The 22,941-nt window shown below is 37.9% G+C and overlaps 1 protein-coding gene and 1 long non-coding RNA gene across 4 annotated transcripts in view; one reads left to right on the top strand and one right to left on the bottom strand.

Moving 5' to 3' along the window:
- LOC112672477 (uncharacterized) overlaps window positions 1–5,615 on the bottom strand; it is a 166,073-nt gene extending 160,458 nt beyond the window's left edge. For both annotated transcript variants that reach the window (XR_003144298.3, XR_003144300.3), the window contains exon 1: window positions 5,414–5,615. This is a non-coding gene — a long non-coding RNA (uncharacterized LOC112672477). The remainder of the gene's footprint in view (window positions 1–5,413) is intronic.
- A 176-nt stretch (window positions 5,616–5,791) lies between these two features.
- The window catches only part of PPP4R3B (protein phosphatase 4 regulatory subunit 3B), a 62,881-nt gene continuing 45,731 nt past the window's right edge, over window positions 5,792–22,941 (top strand). For both annotated transcript variants that reach the window (XM_025467530.3, XM_025467521.3), the window contains exons 1-3: window positions 5,792–6,277; window positions 7,586–7,641; window positions 16,821–16,919. In XM_025467530.3, the coding sequence (XP_025323315.1) occupies window positions 6,136–6,277; window positions 7,586–7,641; window positions 16,821–16,919 (297 nt within the window). In that variant the 5' untranslated portion in view covers window positions 5,792–6,135. The remainder of the gene's footprint in view (window positions 6,278–7,585; window positions 7,642–16,820; window positions 16,920–22,941) is intronic.

Below are 22,941 nucleotides of genomic sequence, written 5' to 3'. Positions count from 1 at the left end.
GGAGTTCTGCCTGCATAGTAAAGGGCAAGTATAGTACCTGTGCTGAGCTCAGTTACTGGCTGGGAGCAGCTTGAGATCTTTATGGTCTCAGCTCAAATGCAATGGTGGATCCAAAAGGGTGGCAACTGGCTATCAGTCAAGTATGTTCCCCAGACTAGGGCTCTTGAAGGCAATCTAAATGGTGCACGGATATGGCCACCACATCAAGCAAACACCAAAACAAATAATAAACTATAGCAATTAAAACTGTCACAGTACAGTTGACCAACTAAAACAAAACAGAGTAGTGTTCAGACTCAAATCCACACACATGTATGGATATTGACAAGTGGCTCTCCGTTTGGAGGAGAAATTTTATTTATTTTTTAAAGATTTTATTTACTCATGAGAGACAGAGAGAGAGAGAGAGAGAGAGAGAGAGAGGTAGAGACACAGGCAGAGGGAGAACCAGGCTCCATGCAGGAAGCCCGACATGGGACTCGATCCCAGGTCTCCAGGATCATGCCCTGGACTGAAGGCAGCACTAAACCGCTGAGCCACCTGGGCTGCCCCGGAGGAAACTTTAAATGGGCATCCTACTTCACATATACAAAAAATTCCAAGGGGACTACAGAACTAAACATTAAAAAAAAAAAAAGAAAAACATAAAAACATGTTAGAATACCTTTGTCAAAAATGAAAAATTAATCACACAGAATATAATTTTTTTTTAAGTACAGAGCCGAAAAGGCAAACAAAAGAGACAACAGCAGATGAGATTTTAACAAATGTCATTTGCATGGCAAGCAGCTGGTAAAGCAGTAGTGGACCTTAGCAGGTAACAGGAAGTTACAACCTAAATGGTCACAGAGGTAATCAGAGAAGAAGAGAACTAATTATCTCCACAACGAATCAGGATCAGGGCTGAGAATCTGAGGACAGGGTCAAAGTCTATACAAAGAGGGGCTACATACCTTTGTCCCCTTCGCAAACCCACATAACCAAAGAACTACCACCTCCCTCCACACACGCTCATGCATATATAAACCCTTTGAACACTTGCCCCCGCCACCTCAGGAAACATTTATTTTATGAAATAAGAGAGACTTGGAGACACTAGGTACAGTAGTGGGAGACTGGGACAGCAGTGTTAAAAGGAGTGATTAAGTGAAAGCTTAAATACTAACCAAATGGACCTCTTGCCTTCTTCCTCTGCCTTTACTCTCTCCGGGTATGAGGTACCTGAGGAAATACACTTACCCAGAGAAAAGACTTATAAAAACATTAGGTAAGGTGAATGGGAGGGGCTATGGTTGAAAAAGAAAGTCGCCCCCAGGGAAAATCAGTCTGAACAGTCCATAGCCTCACTCTTGAGAGTAGACAGCCAGGGTTTGGGTAGAGGCCAAACCATGAAGAGCTTTGCATACCATCCTAAAGAACCTTACTCTACAAGAAACCAGAAACTCGGAAGATACAAAAACAATTTAATATCAGATTGGTTTCACAAATACTCAGTAGTGTGTCAACACCTGATTACTTAGAAATAGAGATACCAATCTGGAGCTTTCAAAGATGTAATTTCATCTCAGTTGATTTGATAGGGTAGTTATTAAATTACCGGTTAGGGAGAATGTCCAATTGAGTAGTAAACTTCTAGATGAAACTTCAATCTTTCAACAGTTATTGAGTATTTGCTATATTCCATACCCTCTTGCTAGGCCCTAGAGATAAAATGATGAGAAAAAAACATAGTTCTCTGAACTCACAGAAATTTGTCATCTAGATGTGGAGACAGTTATAATCAGAAATCATAGAAATAAACCCAAAGCTATAAAGATGACAAATGCTAAATGGAAGGATGCATGGTGCTGTGTGTAGCAAAAGATTAAGTGGATACTCTGGTTGTCTTCCTACATCCGTTTTACCCATATCCTATGGTATAATATCCATGGATTTGGGTGGAATTAACCCTAAGCTCCAGTGACAGGCCCCCTGATTTACCTCAGCCATTCAGTGCTTGACATTCCCCAAACCTCAGATCTTTAGGTTCACAATGCAACTGGGAATACGTGAAGAAAAAAAAAAATGCTTTTTTGCTGCGAATTAAGAACTGGAAACTTAGGAGCTCTTGGCCACTATCTTAAGATACAAAAGGAGCCAGCGATGGGATGGCTGGGTAGCTCAGTGGTTGAGTGTCCACCTTTGGCTCAAGTCGTGATCCCAGGGTCCTGGGATCAAGTCCCACATCTGGCTCCCACGCGGAGCTTGCCTCTCCCTCCATGTCTCTGCCTCTTTCTCTGTGTCTCTCATGAATAAATAAGTAAAAATCTTTAAAAGCAAAACAAAACAAAAAACCAAGAGGAGCCAGCCTCAGTATGAATTGGAGAGCAAAATACAGAATTGAAAGGCAGAAGGAAATCGAGTTCTCACTGATACTGTTGAGTCAATCCTACGTGAGGTTCCCCTTTATCTCTAGATTTTCCTTCTTATGAGCCAATAAATTCTCTTATCATTTAAACCACTTTGAATTGAGTGTTTTGGTACTTGTAACATTTCAAGGAGATACTATTATCTGGTCAGGAGAGTCAGAAGAGTCCCTTATGAAAGTGATTAACTGTGGCAACATCTGAAGAATAAAGCAAGAGTTGCCATAATATGACTGGGAAGGAACAACATTCAGACAATAAAGTGCCAATTTTAACTTAGATCAAGTAAAACAGGTTGAAAATATCCATAGCATTATTAATGTAGATATCTTAAGTTAGTTTATAAAGAGCTCTATGATGAGAGCAAGGGGTGGTGATGGAAACCCAAATGGGTTCAATTGAGGAATAAGTGGGAGGTGAAGAAATGAAGGGAGTATAAACAACTTGAACACTAAATAGTCTGGTTGTAAAAGGGAAAAGAAATAGGAATGTGGCTAAGAAGATACAGGTTATCAGTTTTGATGGATTATTGTAATGGAGAAGATTTAATCACCTTAAGGGAAAAAATTAAATTAAAAACTTAAAAACTTTCATAAAAACATCTAACAGAATGGGAAGGGTGAAAACAGAAAGTTTGACATTTCAAGGGCGTTAGTGAAATGGACAACCAAGTTTACCCTATAGAGATTAACATTTTTTTAAACCCTCAAGAATTAAAAAATGTAACATGTCTTCTTCCAGGAACACTGGCAATGATGGCAGATTATTTGGGCTGTCACAGCTGGAAGAGAGGATGCATTTCTACTGGCATCTAGTGGGTAAACATAAGGGATGCTGCTAAACATCCTGTAATGCACAGAACAACCTCTCACAACAAAGAATTATCCAGCCCAAAATGTTAGTAATGCTAACGTTGAAAATCCCTACTCTAGGAATTCAACATCAAGTATATTGTAACACATGAAATAATTTTGGTAAATTGTTTGAGGTAGGAAACTACTGGAAATGACACATATATAAATAGGAGGTGGTTTATTTTTTTATTTTTTTATTTTTATAAATTTATTTTTTTATTGGTGTTCAATTTGCCAACATATATAATAACACCCAGTGCTCATCCCGTCAAGTGCCCACCTCAGTGCCCGGCACCCAGTCACCCCCACACCCCGTCCACCTCCCCTTCCACCCCCCCCTAGTTCGTTTCCCAGAGTTATGAGTCTCTCATGTTCTGTCTCCCTTTCTGGTATTTCCCACTCATTTTTTAGGAGACGGTTTAAATAAACTAGGGTACATCTGTACAACAATATGTATAGTATTCCATTATTTAGGTTTAAAGATACTGGTTTCCTTATTATCCCTCCCACTGTAGTCTCATGGCATTGTATTTGCTTTTCTGTTTCCTCATGCTCTCTTCCCTTTGGGGAAATGCATGGCTGACTGCCTCCCTCAGAGGCCTTCCTCAATAACACCACTGCCTTTCCCAAGCTCACTAACCTTTTGCTACCCTTATTTTTCTGGTATTAATATTTATCAGTATCTGGCGTGTATTAGTTTATTGTCTTCCTATATACTATAGTGCAAGCTCCATGAGAAGAGGGACTTTTCCTATTTATTCACCCTATAGTATCTAACACCTAGTTTATGGTCAACAAATACTGGAATGAGTAAATGCAGGAAATAACGCTTATTTCACAGTTTTGTCCAGTTAGTTCTATTTGTAGGACATTAACCTCAACACATATAAAGTGATTTCTGTATAGTCTTTAATCCTTTAATATATACATAGCTAGCTAGCTAGCTATCGTGTAAGTTCTTTTAGGCCAGTAACATATTCTATGACTTTGTTCACCCTGTCCCCTCAGCCTTGAATGGCTTCCCAAGCCAAAGTGCAAACTCCTACTTAGGGATCCTCTAACATCTAGTTCAAAACTTAATCTGTTAAGTTTTCTCTGACCCAAGACAGAAATGTTATTTTCTCAAATATGGGCTCAAATGCATTTTGTCCACATCAATCACAGCTAGTAATGGGCTCTATTATTACATCTAACTACTTAAGTACATTTTCTGAGGTCCTCTTTAGATTTAAAAAACACATGGCGATGTATCCAGATTTTGAAATTATAATTTGTTTTTTATCAGGCGCCTGTTCTGTGTAAGACGTTTCACGTGTTTAGCGCAGCGCCCAAAGTGTCCACAGATAAGATCTGGTCAAAACAAAAGCACGTTTTGACAAAACCACTGATAAGACTACAACCCCCAAGATGCGCTGCACGGTCAACGTGTGCAGCGCTTCTGCTTTTCACCTTTCAGACTAATGGGTTGCCGGTAAAGCACTGACGACAGAAGCGGCTGAGAAAGTCTTTAAACGCGAGTAAAAGGAGCCTATCAAGAGCGAACCGGGACTGGACTGCCCGGCACGAATGGCACGCACCGGGCGAGGTTTGACAATTAGAGTGCTGTCTGATGACGTGAACACCCAGGGAATTCCCCCTTCGCTAATTCAGCGCAGACATCCCGAGAGAGAACGCAAGAAACGTTCGCAAGAGCAACTCAAAAGTATCAAGAACGATGCTCTTAGATGTGTTAGGAAGGCAGGTCCCCTCTGCTTCCCTAAGAGTCTCTGGAGACTTATCTTCCGAGTTACAAACACGGGAAGAGCACAGCACTTCCGTGAGGTGGAAAGCAGGCTTTTCAATGGCCAGCTACCAGATGCCCAACAGTGAGTGATGGGCTTTGGCGGGAAATAGGAACTTGTCAACACACTTCTGTACCGCGTCACGCTCGCCTGGAGATCGACAGGACACTTCCTGAGGAGATGCTGACTCTACGAGGCTCCGCAGCCAGCTTTAGTGGGCTTCGGGTCCCCGTGCTTCAAGGGCTCAGAGTTCTTACATGTTCACAGAAAAAAAGTCAAATTATTTTTCTCCCACAGGCTGACAGGTTTAGCTTCCCTTAAGCAGTGCGAGCACATTTCCTTCCTTTCTGCTCAGGGTTAGTCCCATGCGTACCTCCCAGGTATGCTTTACTTTTTCCTCACAGCTGGATCCCACGGCTCGTCACACCCCAGGCGCAGCCGGCAACCGCCCAAGGAAAGATCCGAGGCTCCGCTCTCGCCGCCGGCTAGGAAGAGTCTCGCGGCAGCAGAGGGGAAAGGAACTCGCGAGAACCGACCACCCGTCCGAGATCCCGCGCCAGCAGGCGGGACCGAGAGAAGAGGAAGTCGCACTTAGACCCTCCCACTTAGGGCCAGTACCCCGCCTCGCGAGAACACCGAGGACTGCCGGCTCGGGAGGCGCGTGCGGAAAGCAGAAGTGCCGCGCGTTGGGCTCGTCGGCCGCCGTAGCCCCTGCTAGGACAGCCCGTGCGAGCCTGCTTGGAGGAGGAAGAGAAAGGCAGAGAGAATCGGGTTACAAGATGGCGGATCTGTAGTAGTTACCGCGGCGGCGGCGGCGGCGGCGGCGGGCGAGCGAGCTCTGGGGGGCAAAGGGAGGGGAGGGTGGGTGTGTGCGGGGGCGAAGTGAGAGGTAACCGGGACTCCGGGCGGAGAGGTCTCGGTGACTCTTGTTGCCCCTTCCCGCGACTGAACCTTGGGAGCCATGGTGAACTCGGGCCTCTCCGGAGCCGCCGCCGCCGCCGCCGCCGCCACCGCCGCAACCGTCTCTCAAGAGTGAGGGGCGCGGACGAGGTGAGCGAGGAGGCGGCGGCTGGGGCGGCGGGGACGGCAGCCACCATGTCGGATACGCGGCGGCGAGTGAAGGTCTATACCCTCAACGAAGACCGTCAGTGGGACGACCGAGGCACCGGGCATGTCTCCTCCACTTATGTGGAGGAGCTCAAGGGGATGTCGCTGCTGGTTCGGGCTGAGTCCGACGGTAAGGCTATTGGAACATAGGATAGGGGACAGTCGGTGCCTCCGGTTTGGGCATCGCCCCGGTGGTTTAGGCCCCGGGCCGGGTACTGTTCCTACCACATCTGGGACAGCGCAGTGGTTTTGTGCCTGCACTTCTGTACGGTAAAAACAAACTACTTTGTCCGGGTTTTCCCTCAGTCAGACGTTGATTCTGTTCCCCCGCCTCCTGTCCCTATTCAGGATTTGACCCCTTCCTCTCCAGTCTCGCCTCTGAAGAGGGGAGAGTGAGAGGGGAGGAAGTAATGAGAGACGGAGTAGTTCTCTCCTCGTTCTAGGGAGCTGACCCTCCCCCTCCCTTTATTTTTGTTTTCTTATCTATTATACATCTGTTTCAAAAAACTCAGTGAAACTATACTTTCTGGGTGGCTTTTAAAAAAAATTGTTTTAAACCCATTTTTACTCACGAGCCCGTGAGTTTGCCCTAGTGGACAGGTGCTGGGGAAAACCAAAAGACACCTTTTCCTGCGGTTATTGCAGACCGTTGCCACGATACATGCACGCACGAGCATATCTGTAGTCTGGATTCCTCCCAGGCTACTTTACAACCTAAACAAGTTAGGACACCAGAGCAGATTGTAAACTTGTGTCCGTTAATTTATTGTGCGAGTCCTGTGTGAAGTATTTTTAGATTCAAAAGTGTAGAGCATAATTAAAACCTTTATCACTGTAATCTGAACGCCTCGATTTGAGCAGTTATGTGCAGATAATAGAAAGGTAACAATCCCAGATTTATTCTTGTATTTTGTACTTTTGCACTTTCCCTTTAAAATAGTTACGGACATTTATTTCTATATGAAATGTCCTTTGTTCTGCTAAGGAGAAAAGGATAAATGAAGTCCTGTAATTTGTGTAACTAAGTACTTAGATTCCTGTTGTGGTCCTTTGTAATTTGTTTTATTTGTTAAACTGGAAATGAAATAAAATAACTTTGTTAAAAAGAGTTTGGCTTCAAGTAGTCTTTTAGACCTTAAAATTTTCATCTCAATAAAATTTTAATGGACATCTAGTCTCCTTATATTTTGGGTCTGAATGTTGATATTAGGTGGATTTTTTTCATATAAGGGCATATGCGGGATAAGATGGTGTGTTTTAAATTAAATATGAAGCCCAGATCTGGAGAGAAAAATGGGAATCAGGATACATTTGATTACTTCACATGTCTAGCTAAGGGAAGAGAACACAAGTTTGTTTTTTAAATTCATATTCTGATATTTTATTCAAAATTTTACAAAGTCAAACTTACAAATTTTTTTTTTTTTTAATCTTTCAGGATCACTACTCTTGGAGTCAAAGATAAATCCAAACACTGCATATCAGAAACAACAGGCAAGTAGTTGTTTATCTTTAATTTGAAAGATTTCATCTGTGGTCAAGGAAGTGTTAATCTGACAAAGATGGGAAAGCTTTCCTGAGAAGAAAAAACATGTTTGGTAAACAGTTACACATTATCTGTATTTCCCTGTAGGTGAAAAGTTTCAAACTGAAAAGTGAAAGTTTTTGTACTGGCAGTCATTTATTATCTTTGAATTGAGCCACTGTTATTTTATGTTAGAATACAGTGTATTCATTAATCTTATTTAACTACAGATAGGTATCTTTGATGCCCTGTACACTAAACCTTTTATTCTCAATCACGTTTAAAGGAAATGACATAAAAGAAAATTCAAAGAGATACTCTTTTAAAGCAAGGAAAGCCTATTTGTGGTGTGAAATTTGATCCTTTGACTCAAGCAAATGTAGAGTTTTTGAAGTAGAAGCATTTGAATCCTGTTCTTTAATTGTTGTATATTTTTAATATAATCAGTGGATACTTTATAAAAGTGTATCATGTAACGTTTTCTGTTAATATTTACCGTCTTTTGCGGGGGGGCGGGGGGGAATACCTGTGTTGTGTTTTAGTGTCCCCAGTTATTTAATCTGGAAATGGCAGCAGTGATTCAACCTCTTCTTCTGTGAATGTTTTCATTTTTATTATGAAAGATTTCAAAATTGAAAAGTGCCGAAAATACAGTGTGTGTCTGTGTAACACCACCAAATTTAACAATGTTAACTTTATACCATATTTGTTTCAAATCTTTGTAATGTTGAACATTGTGGATGGAGTTAAACCCCTCTTTGTGCCTGTCTCATTCTGTCCATTCTCCATCCTTCCTGTAGGTAACTACAATTCTGAAGTTGATGTATTAGTTCTGTGTGTGCTTATATACCTTTTCTGCTATGTATGTATCCATAAATAATATGTTGTCTTTTGTATGTTTTTAAACTTTGCACGGTTGATCTCTTGCTCTTACATGTATTCTGAACTTTCATTTTCCACTCAACAGTTAATTTGAAGATTTGTTGATGTTAAAAATGTAGATTTAGTTTAGTTTATTTTTTTAACTGTATAGTATTCTTCTGGTTGATACCACCTATTGTTAGACACTTGAATTATTTCCAGGGGTGTATGTGTGTGTGTGGTATGTAAAGTGAATATGGCAGAGATTTTTGAAGGAAAAGATAAAATTATTTTAGGATTGTATTTACATCATCAATACCTACATTCTTCAAGATCAATGAAAATTTGAATGCCCAGAAATAAATAACTTCAAATTGGAGGAATGAAATTATGTCCATTGCTCAGCTCGTTATTAGTAAAAGTCTTACTGTTAAACAATTTGTTTTGTGTATGCAATACATTTTTAATCACTTCTTTGAAATATTTAAATTTTCAATACTCAGTTAATAGTTTTTTGCCCTCTGCGTAGAAAATATTGCATGTCTTTGATGGAGAATCAAACATTAGCCCTGTATTGACCACTTGAAAAATGTTTCCTATATCTTAAACATTTAAGTAAATTTAATTTCTAAGTCAGCCAAGCAGATGGTTTTTTTCTCTTTGCATGGAATTTTACCAGGTAGCCACTTTTGTTTTATTTTTTGTTGTCCTCCTTTTTTGTGAGGAAAGAAATACTGTTTTATAATCTTTATCTTCCCCTGCACAAATATAAAATTCTCAGGAACTGTGTTCTTAAATGTGACTCCCTACAATTTAATTATAATATGGATTCTTCTCAGATTGTATATAAGATACTTTAACTATTGTTATTATTGGAAAGATCATATAATGGTGTAGGTTTGTGTATAAAACAGCCCTCCAACCTTAGTCTAAAAAAATACATGGTGGTTCATTAGAAACTTTGGAATATGTCTTTCTGTATAATATCACTCTAGAAAACAAACATACTGGAGAAAAAAGTACTTATTTTTGAAATTTTATACTATTGGGAGAATGATTCCTGTAATTAATGATGTTTCAATAATATACTATCAGGATTTTTATAGGCAGAGAAAGAAGCAGGCTCCATGCAAGGAGCCCGATGTGGGACTTATCCTGAGACTCCAGGATCACACCCTGGGCCGAAGGGGAGGTACTCAACCACTGAGCTATTGAGGCGTCCCTGTTTTCTTTATTTTTGTTTGAATTGAAATGCACTTTTCTAGTAGAACCAGAGAGCAATTTGAGGATTACGTTAAACTTAGTTTCTTTTTAGAGATACTTTTTTCATTTTTTTTTTTTTTTGCCAAAATCTTGCTCAGTTTGCACTTTTTACCAGATTATACAGATTGAGATTTCCAAACATATTGATATTTTTGTGTTCATTAGAGTTATCTTTTTAAAATATCATTGTTTAAGTTACTCAATAAATTAGTCCAGAAAATAATTCATTTCCAAAGTTTATATGAAATCTATTGATCATTGGCAGGTTTTTAATCTTAAAAAGACTTGAGTGAATGAGATGCTCATAGTTTATAGGCTATTTTGCTACAAAATATATTGAATAAATTCAAAGCAGACTAAACATTGTTTCTTAATACTATAGTTCTAAAATGAGCCAAGTCCTGAATTAATGGGCTCAGAATAGGTTAGAATGAGTTGAGTTGAATGTCAAAGGACTCCATATCAATAGATCATCGATTTACAGCACTCTTGCTTCAGGACTATGGGCAGTACTGAAGTTGCTGTTGGGAAGAAGATATACTTAAAGGAGCCAGTAACTTGTTAAGTGTTTAAACACACTGGAAACAAAATGATTATACAATGGAACATGAGATAGTGGCTGATACATGTCAAAATTTTAAGTTACTTAGAATCATTCCTACTGATCTAGACCACCAAAAGCCCAGTCATAGGGATGTATACCCTTTATATTTAATATAATTTTAATATAATTTGTATTAATTGGGTTTAGGAGAGAAGTATAAGGAAGTGCCCATCCATAGTTTTATTGGGAGACAAGACATAACAAATGAAACAATTATATAACTAATAAAATAGCTGGTGAAGTGTTTTAACCCAGTCATTATTGAAAGACCATGAAAGTATTTCACAGATGAGGCAGTTAAGGCACAAAAGGTCAGGTTTCTTGACTGAGATAATACAGGAGGTATGTGCCAACACAAAATACATAAAAAGCAGTTTTATTCCACAGACTTGGACAGTAGAAAATTAAAGAAGGAAGAGATTGATTTGAGTTAGAATCATTAAGAAAAATTTCATTCTGCTTGGTGGTGTCTGTTGAAGGAATGGTGATAGGGAAGGAAATAGTACACCTGACATAAAAGTTACTAAGCCTCTTTGCAACGGAGGTGGAGGTTTCTTATTTGTGAGCTTGGTTTACTAAACAAGAGGGAGCTATTCTAGATTCTCGAGTAGTGGCCTAAAGTGATGAAAGTGATACTGTGTTTAGGAAGCAAGCGTGGCAATGTCATGAATAATCAATTGGAGGCAGAGAGGGAAATAAGAGCTTTAGGTTAACAAGACCTTTTACTATAATTCAGATGCAGAAAAATGTAAATCTGTAAGTAATAAATGGAATTGTAAAGAAGAAATAGATTTTCATTATATTAACAAGAAAGTGCTGGCAGATTTGCTAAGTGATTAAATATGAAAGAGAAGGAATCAAGGGTCACTAGTAGTGTTTTGAGTCTTGGGGCCATGAAAATGATGGTTCTCTCCAGAAAGTGAGAAGTTGAGAGGAAAACAGGTTTACATTTACATTTGGCTAGCAGCTTATTCATTTCAAAAAACAAACAAACCCTCTTTCTTTATTTTGAATAGATAATATATTCATTTCTGTAAAAATTCACAAAGTATTTAGTGAAGTCTCTCCCACTCTGGATTCCATTCTTAGTTTCCCTTACTAGAGGCCACCAGTATTACCAGTTTCTTGAATATCTTCCTGGAGGTTTTATGCATGTTTAAACAAACAGGTATGCAATCACATATATGTTTTCCCTTTTATTGGTATTAATGGTAGCGTACTGTATATTCTTCTGTACCTCCCCCTCACCCCCCCAACTTGGGCTCTGAAATGATAATAAAATAAATGAAAAGGTCTTGTAGTGAACATCTAGGACTAGAGAGAATAAGACTTGGTGCAGAAGATTCTAATTTGAGAATCATTAACTTCTATTTTTAGCTGTAAAAGTGGACCTCTTTCAAAAGAGTAGATGGAATTTGAGAAAAGAACAGAGAACAGAGCATTAGACAGCCTTGTTGAATTGTCCACATTTATTCATTCATCCAGTAATACTTCAGTGCTGCTTATGGGTTGTTCACTATCTCTGGTTTAGATTTTTTTTTTTTTACCCCCTCCCCTTTAGATTTTTAAAGTGCATTTGAAAGCTTTTGAAAATTTTCAGCAGAGGAATGGCATCCAAACTAGTAACATCAGTGTATAGAATTGGAGAGAAGCAATAACTGGGAGAGTAGTTGAGAGATCACAACATAATCCAAGCAAGATATAATGTTGAATAAGTTTAGGGTCAGTGGAGATGGAAAGAGGTGGATGGATTTCAGATACATATGGAAGATAGAATTGACAGAACATGCTGCAGGGTTAGGTATTTGGTAATCAGGAAGAAGATCTAGTCAAGAGGAAGAATAAGCATTTGGAAAGAGGAGAGAATTAGGAAAACATGTTGTCTTGAAACCAAGGGAGAACAACTTTGGTAAGGAAAGGGGGTTCAGTCAATAAATGGTTGTTCATATCCTGGAAGGGAAAGATTGAGACTATTCTAGGTTTTAGCCAGAAGAACATAACGCCAAGATCAAGATTGAGGTGAAAATGGTCATATTGAATCTCTTTATCTCCAGTAAAATTGGGGACCTGGGGTTTTACAAAACTGAGTCATTGTGGGGAACAGTCTAATGTAATTAGTATAGAAGAAGGAGCTTCTCTATAATTTTGAATGCTGAGTTAAAATAATAGCATGAGTTTGAAATGAGTATAGTCTATTCTAACTATAGATTAGGAGCATGAGTAGAGGACATGAATTACTAAATTGGAAAGATTTGGCAGTAACTGCCAGAGGTATGTTCTGGTTGGTGATTTAGAGTGAGACTAAAGAGGAATCCTTGGAAATCGGATGGAGAGGGTTCTTAAATAGGGGTCCAGACAGATACCTAGAAGCAGAAGGTTGGGAAGCAAGTTGCTGAGAACTATGTGTCCTTTTAGTATAGTTCACATTTTTTATTGGGTATAGTAGCAGCGACATGGGTTTTTGTTTTTGTTTTGTTTTTTTTTTAAGATTTTATTTATTTATTCATGAGAGACACAGAGAAAGAGGCAGAGACACACAGGCAGAGGGAAAAGCAGGCTCCGTGGAAGGAGCCTGACATGGGACTCGATCCTGGGTCTCCAGAATCACACCCTGGGCTGAAGGTGACGCTAAACCACTAAGCCACCAGGGCTGCCAACGACATGGGGTTAGAGTTGAATACTCTTTTAAGTTTTTTATTTCATTATTGTGATTTTTAAGCAAATTTTTTCTGAATCTTAACCTTTCTAAATGAAACTACCTATATCATGTAATAGTTTGTGAATTAATGTATAAAAAATGCTTTAGCATAGTACCTGACACATAAATTGAATAAGAAACCTATAATTATAATAATCTCATCATAATCCTCTTTTCCAATGAGAAAAGAAAAATCAGAGATTATTTTGCTGAGTCATGGAAATAGTAGACAGTGAAATTGAGTGGTGCTCAGGTCCTATTTCTAGTCTGGATTATTCCCATTATACCCAAATATATCACTGATTTTAGGATGATGTTAGTATTTTTAGCAATATCCTCAGGTTTGTCTTGGACTTTATGTTATATCATACTGTATTTTAAAAATCTGTCTCAGAAAAAGTTTAGGTCAACCTCCCATTAGGAACAACTAGACAGCTAGATATTGCATTATATGCTGGTTAATCTCACTCATTTTCAGACTTCTAAGTTGATTTTGAATCTGCAAGTTGAATTCTACGAATCTGCTGATATTTGTTTTCCTTTTTTGAAAAGATGAATATTCCTTTTGAAAAACTTCATCTTTGTATGGAATTCCGTCATAGCTATTGGGGCAGAGATAGGATTAATTTGACAAGCAGGATCTCAAGGATCTCAAATATTTCATTAGTGGATTTTATTCATGTTAATGTACTAGAGAAGAAGATTGAAACTGGTAATCCATTGGTTTGGTAGACTTTTAAAATGTGTCACAGGTGCCTTTGTGTGAGTATAATGTAAAAACTGGAGACCCTTTCCACAGAAAAGATGTTAAAAACCAAATTTTAGGTACAATTCTAAGGTGTCATTTAGATTTTGGATCGAAAACCTTTGATTTAAACAGTATTCATCTCAAGAATGTATTTTTAATATTTAAGATTGAAAATGACCATTTCTCATAATAAAACTACGTTGTGAAATCTGATTCAGTAAAAAGCTAAATTATCAAGCTTCTCCAGCTCATTTCTCGACTTCCATTCTGGCATTAGATTTAATCACCTTTCCTGTTTTTTTAAAGGACCAGACTAAGTATAACTCACTTTTTCTATCCTCTCTGCAGTCTTATTTTAAATCTGATTTCCATAGGGACATAGTGGTGATTAAATGTTTAGTTGGTAGAGGAAAACTCTAAGCTTTTCTTAGTTTAAAACAGGTATTAATAATATCCCGAAGATTGTGTGTCACGCACAAATGAGCAAAAAAATACAACACAAAGAGCACAGCAGTTGAAAACAGACCTTACTACAAAATTGAGTTTTACTTTTGAGAGATGTCGGAAACCCTGCCGTTTGACGCTTTTTATTGTTTTAAATATTCTTGTGCCAGCTTTGTGCTCTCTTACCTAGAAGCTTTTATTGTGATCCTTGGAATAAGCAGTTGTAAGAAGTACTTCTTACAGTTATTTTTTGACTGAAATAGTAGGTTTCCAAAGAGGGGAAGAAGAAAAGATGAGACTTGTCACCCATTTTGAGTACATTTCATAGAATTGGAAGGTGCCTGCTCTGATGGTTTCCTATCCTCTGTTAGCCAACGAGAGATATACTTACGTGATGTTTTCAAATTTGACATATCGAAAGAATTATTTGAGACCCTTGTTAAAAATAAGGATTTGGGGTCTTCATTGCAGACCTTTACCTCCCCCTGGGAGAAGCATGGGGATCTGTGTATTTAACCATCACCCAAGGTTAGTCCTCCTTACGTTGAAGAATGCTTCTGAATATAAATCCCGTTTACTTTGGGGTTTTGACTGGCTTGGGGAGAAGACTTTATGTTAAGAATAGGAAGAAACAGACAAGAAAATGTTGGTGAAGAAGGGGACTCAGTTACCTAAAGTCAGACTTCATTGCTTTTATCTGACTTTCTCTCAGAAGATAGATTGGAACCAAATTGGAAAAGGCCTTGAATGCCTGGATAAAAGATTCTGGATTTCATCCTGTTGTATTAGTGCTCCAAAATGGAATGTATGGTATAAAGCATTGAAATTTGAGAAGAAACCTGCTTGTACATTTAAATCAGAAGAAAAAATTGGCTTTTGCCAATACTTAATAAGCAAATAAATGATCAGAAGTGTAAAAAAAAATAGACATGGTATTCTAAGAGTAACACTTCCATAAAAAGTGTTTCCTAACTACTGTGAATTACTTTAGCCTGCATGTGCAGCTAACTATTTATAGATGTTTTCCAATGTAAACTGACCTGTAACCCTAACAAAATGAACATGTGCCTTACAAAGGGCTAAAAACAGTAATGTAAGTGCAAATGAACATGATAATGGTAAAACTGACATTTATTCTAGTTTAATCTGTTAGACAAGTGATAATGCACAGTGATAAAATACAACTCATGAAGTTTCCCCTCCCCCAAAATTCAGAATTATTAAAAGGCATTAAGTATGGATTGGAAGTTAAAATTTTAGAATACCTGGTGACAAATTTTCCTTCCGAGAAGCATAGCCAGGCAGAAGGGAGAACACTGCTTTCCGGCTGTTCTTCTTACCTGATTACACAGCAAGTAAGTATTAATCTGAGGCCTGGGTTAATTGACGGATATTTTTCACTTACAGATTGGAGCTACCAGAGTATCGAAGTGTTTTCATTTTGAAGACTTTGTTAATCTGAGGCTCGCTTTTAATATTATATATATATATATTTTTTTTTTAAATTTTATTTATTGATGAGAGACCGAGAGAGAGGGGCAGAGACCTAGGCAGAGGGAGAAGCAGGCTCCATGCAGGAACCCTGATGCGGAACTTGATCCCAGGACCCCAGGATCATGCCCCGAGCCAAAGACAGATGCTCAACCAGTGGGCCACCCAGGTGTCCCTAGTATTATATTTTTTAATATCAAGTCATAATAGAAGTATTAGATGAATAATTGTTAATTATAAGGTATTTTGTAGATTATATACTTAGTAATTAGGATATAAACTCATGTATATTTTCTTTTTTCTTAAATGCATATTTTCTGAAAATCAAAGTTTTAACCATATTAACCTTTCATTATTACATATCCTTTAAAAGTTGGCCATTTCATTTGAGTGTTGCATAATGATTTTTGTGTTTAAACTTGTCTATGTTTTAACTTAAACCCAAACTTTAGTTTTTAGTAGAGAGGTTGACAACTTCCTAAAAGCTTAACTAACTTTTTGTAGGGATACTATTAATGACATTTGTAGAAAAATACTGAACCTAGGGTTCTTAATTTTTCTACAAATTGAGCTGCTGAAATAAGTGCTGTTTGTAGTACTTAGAGCTAGAGTATCTTCATGTCATCATTGTTTTGAATTCCTTCATATTCTGAAGGCTTTTCCAGATTTAGAGGAGAGAGTCAGTAGAGGATTAAAATGTCTACGTTACAGTTTGGCCAGGAATGGCTCCACTTTCCATTCAGTGTTATGTTGGTAACATAAGCCAGTGCCTGCTAACCTGTTTTAATATTTTTTGTTTTAGAAAATTATTATCATTTTATTACCCAAACTGTTCCACTGCCAGTATATTACTAAGTTTTGAAGGATAACAAAATACAATAACCTGATGTCAATTGACTACACATTAATTGCACTCATCAGAGGGCTTTTGTCATTGCTATGCTGTTTTTTGTCCTCTTGATTTCTATTTATACTTCATAGTTATTTCTTTTCTAGCTTTTTCTTGTGTGATGATGTAAAAATCTTTATTTTTAAACAGGATACATTAATTGTTTGGTCGGAAGCTGAGAACTATGATCTGGCTCTGAGTTTTCAGGAAAAAGCTGGCTGCGATGAGATCTGGGAAAAAATTTGTCAGGTGAGGTTTTTTAAATAATATGTTTGCATTCTTGATTTTTTTTTTTTTACATGAAAGATGTATTCGAGTGTGGAGAAATAATGTGTTTATTACTTTATTTTTGATAGCAAATGTTCATAATAAAAGGTCAAGTTGTTTTTTTTTTAAGTGTAAGTATGTTCTAAGTCTAGAGGTTTTTCTTTAATATTTGGTCACCTGTTTGCTTGATGTTTATGAATAGTGTGTGCCAGGCACTAATATCAAAAGCGCTCATGACTTAGAGTATAGCAAAATATAAGATAAGTGGTAACTCTCAGGTAACTGGAACTTTTTTAAGATTTATTTATTTTTAGAAAGAGAGCACACACACAAAGGTGGGAAGGGGCAGAGGGAAAGAGAATCTCAAGCCAATTCCTTGCAGAGCCCAACATGGGGCTCGATCTTAGGACCCGAGACCATCAGTGGAGCCGAAACCAAGAATCAGATAGATGCTCAACCCACTGTGCTACTCAACTGCTCCTGGAACTTTTTTTTAATAATGTTTTTATTTTAGAGGTTCAGATTTACAGAAAATATGAGCAGAAAATGCAGAGGAAGTTCCTATAGATTTCCCTCCCTAACACCACTTTCTCTAGTTTCTCCTGTTAGTAGTTTCTTATGTTAGTAGGATACACTTGTCACAATTAATGAGCTAATATTCATATATCATTATTACTATTCATTATTATTTATACATTATTATTAGCTAAAGGCCATACTTTATTCAGATATCCTCAGTTTGTTACTTTATTCAGATATCCTCAGTTTGTTGTTTATTTAGAGCAAGCACACGAGTGAGCAGGGGAGAGACAGAGGCAGAGGGACAAGAAGAGAGAGACTCCTAAGTGGGCTTAATGCCCAGCACAGAGTGCAACGTGGGGCTCAATCTCACAACCCTGAGATCATGACCTGAGCCGATTGAGCCACCCAGGGGGCCCCAGATTTTGTTTAAAATAAACCTAGTGTCTTTTTTCTGTTCCAGGATTCCATTCAAGATACCATATTATATTTAGTAGTTATATCTCTTTAGGCACAGTCTGTGACATTGGTAACTGGAATTTTAAATTAATCATAATATTCATTTTAACTATTGTTTTCTGTAAGTGGGATCACTGTCTTTAGCAGTTGCCTAGTATATTCTGTTCTAGTGTTTGACTTTTGTCATTCTCCCCTTTTTTTTTTAAGATTTTATTTATTTATGATAGAGTGAGCATGAGCAGATTGAGGGGCAGAGGGAAAAGCTGACTCCCCACTGAACAGGGAGCCCGATAGGGCACTGGATCCCCAGATTCCAGGTTCGGGGCCTGAGCTGACGGCAGACGCTTAACCGACTGAGCCACCTAGGCGCCCCTGTCATTTTCACTTTTATCAGCTTTACTCTGTAGTGATTCTGATCCCTGAAGGTTTTGTAGTTTTAATGCATCTCACCATAGTATTTTTTTTCCCTTAGTCCTCCTAGTAACAGTGCCACACAGTGCTATAAAGTAGTCCAGTAGCCCAAGGAAGTATAATGTGAACCTCCCCATTCTATGTAAACCTTATTTAACGCATGGCTCTAGGTCACAAAACTGAACTGGAAGTAGATGGTTTCTTTCCACCTTATATCTTACTATGTATGTATCATGTATTACTGGAGCATTATTAGTGTACACTATTAAGTAGAAGAATTTCCATTGATGAACAGGTGAAAACACTGGTAAATATTAGTTTATTTTAATTTGTAAAATATACGTAAAACTATAATCCATAATGTTTTGTTATTTTGCCTTTGTGTTTTGCCTGTTTTTAAACCTATGGGTGGTGATGATGAAAAGGTCCTAGTATTTACTCTTTTTTTTTTTTTTCTTGTATGACCTCCACAGATTGGGATTGAATTTTATGTTTGCAGAGTTTTCTGTAAAGTGAGTTGTAAGATCTAAAAATGACCTCTATTGCAGACTTAGACATATGCAGGCCACAGATATTTGCTGCTCTGTTCTTAATTCAGTAAACTTGAATCATGCATGCATTCATCCACAAGATAGGGGTTAAAACTGGTCCATGAAAATAATGAAAGCATACTGAAGGATATAAAACTTTAAAAGTAAAAGAGGGAAAGATTACTTTTCTGTAGTGTTTAATGGCTGTTCAGAATATTAATAGTATATAAAGATTAACCTTTTTTATTACAAGTTCCTGAAAAGTGATATTTTATTTTGTATTCTTCCTCCAGTATACCAGCATGGCAACTGGAACATGTTGTGTGTGGACTTAGTACATACTTAAAGAATGAATAAGACAGAAGATAAACATCTTACTTAGAACTAGAATGTTAAATAATATTTCCACTAGAACATCTGTGGTGGATGATATTTTTCAGTGATCAGCATATTATGTTATACCTATTCCCATTTCTTCCCACTCCACACATCAACATGTACTGTTTAATATTAGTTCCTGAATATACATATATTCCTGAAGACTTTGTACATTTGTCCTAGAAAAAAAATTTTTTTAAGATTTTATTTATTTATTCATGAGAGGCAGAGATACAGGCAGAGGGAAAAGCAGGCTCCGTGCAAGGATGCAGGAATCCATCCCAGGATCCCAGGATCACAACCTGAACCAAAGGCAGATGCTCCATCAGTGAGCCACCCCTGTCCTAGAAAGTTTTGCTGAAATTTTAGTATTTTCACTCATACAGTCTAGGAGGTCCCACAACCATTGTCAGGTAGAAGGACAGAACTCCACAAAGCTGTTATATTTATTGTTAACAGTTTATTACGATGAAATGATACAGATTAAAATTAGCAGTGGGAAAAGACACATAGGAGAGACCAAGGCATGAGCTTCCAGTTTTCTTTCTCAGGATTCTTAAACAGATAGCACTTACTTCCAGCAGTGTTGTGTAGCAACCTTCACATAGTATTGCTGACCAGAGCAGCTTATCCAACCTTTGTGTCCAGTATTTTCATCAGTTGTTGGTCCTATAAGTAGACTGACTGCCCTGTGGCTGACTTTAGTTTCCAGCACCTCCACAGGTTGAGCTGATACTGTGTGGCCCAAGCCCTCCACAATAAACCACCTAGTTACCCACACATAGAATATCTGGCATTGCCCAAGGCTCCCAGGTAAACAGAAAACACTCATACTAGACAGGATATTGAAAGTACTTAGAGGTTACCTCTCAGGAGCTAGGTAAGGGCCAAATCTTTCTTTAGACAAGACTAATCCTTGACTGCAAAGGCCACCCCTTACCCCATTGCCAAGTCTCTCACAACAAAATGATTATATTTGTCTAAGCATCTATAGCATAGTATTCATAATGACAGAGCATTTATCAATATGAATATGTGTAATATTTGGAGGAGCCATTCTGGGGTAGGGATATATTTAAAGAAGCAAGTAATCTGTCTGATACAGTCATGATTTACGTTCTACATTTTCTACTGATTACTCATTTTCCTTCTTGATCTATTACAATTTGTACCTTATGATAACTTATACAGAAGTGTTTAGCATAGAAATTAACTGACAGTTAACAAAATCGTTTTTTTCTTCTTGCCATTTGCTATCAGCATTGTTGAGGAGACTTAACTCAATTTCTCAATACATTTGATCATCAATATTAATATTGGGCTTGTGTACCTAAGGTAGTTGGTAGAACAATAATGCTAGTATTATACTATATTGCAGTATGGTAGTGAACGTAACCTGAAGTCAGTCTGGCACATTACTAGAATCATTAACTTCATCATTAACAATTGTTTCAGTTCATCATTATATTGTATGATAAAATTTACGTCTTCCAGAAGTGTTGTAACTCATCTGGTTTTTTTACAGGCCTCCATTCAACCTTGTCAAGTCCCAATAGGTGATCTTGGAAAACATAAGGCTTTTATCTTTCCAGGTGTCTAATACAGTTCAGCTAAGAGAATATCATCTCTTGCTCTGATCCTTTCTTGAGGCACTATTGTTAATATTGGATTTCTCTTGTTGTACCCATTTATTCATTCCTTTGCCCTTTGTTACTATTTCTTCCCATTTGTCACTGATTTTTACTCACACTTTTCCACCTTTGGAAAGGGTGTTAGATTTGGCCACTCTCCTGGTCCAGGAAGTTTAATTTTTACTAAACAACTGAGTACTGTATTTTTAAAAAACATTTATTTATTTATTTCAGAGAGCGATTATACATGAATGGTAGGGGTGGGTGGTGGGCAGAGGAAGAGGGAGAAGCAGACTCCCTGCTTAGCAGGGAACCTGAAATGGGGCTCAATCCTAGGACCCAGGGATAATGACCTGAGCCGAAGGCAAATGCTTAACCAACTGAGCCCCCCAAGTGCCCTATATATTATATTTTTTTAATCTGTGCATGTCGCTAAACACACATTTAGTTTATAGCTCCTCACAACTGATATTCCACAGAACCATACATTATGTTTTACTTTAAGTTTCTGAGAAGTCATTGCTGACCTTTAAAAAAAGTTTTAATTTCAACAAAAATATTACTCGGTTACTTCTTAACTCCTTATAATGAGAAAGTAGAACCCCTCTGAAAAATTTGACAGCCCAGAGAATAATACATTTTTTAAGGGGAATGGTAAATAATAGAGCAGAAAGAACAATTGGAGAGGAAGAAGTTAGAGCTGATTTCTGTATATATAGCTTTTAAAAAGCATGAAGTCAAAAGTACATATGGAAGTTTTAACCTCAGAAAATGAGAGGGTAAGGATATTTTCTTTGAAAGAGATTAAGGAAATGAGTGAAAATAAGTTGTGAGATGGAGAAGGATGTTGGAGTATGTTGAATACTAGTGGTCTCTTTCTTTCAAAGGAAAGATTCTCTTTCCTGAGATTTAAAGGAGAAAGTAATAGTGTTTGATACTTAAAAAGGGGGAAGAATCAAAACAAAAGCTGTAAAGAAGTAAGCTAGGAGTGTGGAAAAGAAATTATTGTTGAGAACCCTACTGACAGTATAAATTTTTTGTGAACGTGCTCAGCATAGTTAGTTGACTGACTTTAAGGATGTTAAGGTTAGATTGTGTTACAGTAACAAAATCCTAAAACCTCAGTGGCTTATCACAACAAAAATTTGTTTTTCCTTAATGCTATATGACCAGTGAGGAGTACAATTGGACAGGAAGGGGCTGTGCTTATCAGAGCCACTCAGGGACCCAGTTGATAGAGAATTTATTTTAGTATTTCCAAAATCATTGCAATGTGAGAAAGAAAGATGGCAATTGGCGCATTGGCTTTTAAAAGTTCTTCCCAGAGGTTACATATGGCAGTTTTGCTCACATTTCATTGGCCAAAACAAATCATAGAGCTACGAATAACTTTGTGGGCACAAAAGTCGCGCCGCAAAAGGAAGAGAACCCGAAATACTTGATGAACAGCACTGTTGACATCCAGATAGTCACTTGGGTTTATGTGGGATTGACAGATCATATCAGTGAGAGTTAAATTTAGGAGAGTCCAGGAAGCTTGTAAGGGTTATACTGGATAACACAGAAATAAACATCACCAGTGAATGCTTCTATAGCTGTGCTTTTATTCTGAGACATGTGCAAACTATATTCATTTAGAGTGTAAGTTAAATATTTTATTTTTAAGTAATCTCTATGCAACCTGGGGCTTGAACTCACAACCCTAAGAGTTACATGCTCCACAGACTGAGCCTGCCAGGCACCCCTCCTCTGATTTCTTCTTCTTTCTTTATAACCTATGATTCTCCTTCCTCTTCCTTCCCCACGTCATACACTACTCCTGTTTCTCTGGTTACTATCAGACTCCTCTGTCTTTAAGTGTTAATCCTAATACCTAATTTCTGTCCTCTTACTTTCTGTCCTATTCTCTTTCCTGAGTAGTAGGTCTACAGATTTAATTGCAAGCTGGGTATTCAGACACCTCAAACTTAATAAAACTGAGCTTGTACTAACCATTCCTCTCTGGAATGTACCAGTTTTTATTAAAGGAGCCATAATCTTCCTAATGACATATTTAAAACTGTAGGATAATTCATG

This window comes from Canis lupus, chromosome 10 (genome assembly GCF_003254725.2).
Source record: "Canis lupus dingo isolate Sandy chromosome 10, ASM325472v2, whole genome shotgun sequence".
Taxonomy (NCBI): Eukaryota; Metazoa; Chordata; class Mammalia; order Carnivora; family Canidae; genus Canis; species Canis lupus.
The sequence above is the reverse complement of the archived record's forward strand: the minus strand, read 5'-3'. Positions and strand labels throughout refer to the sequence as shown.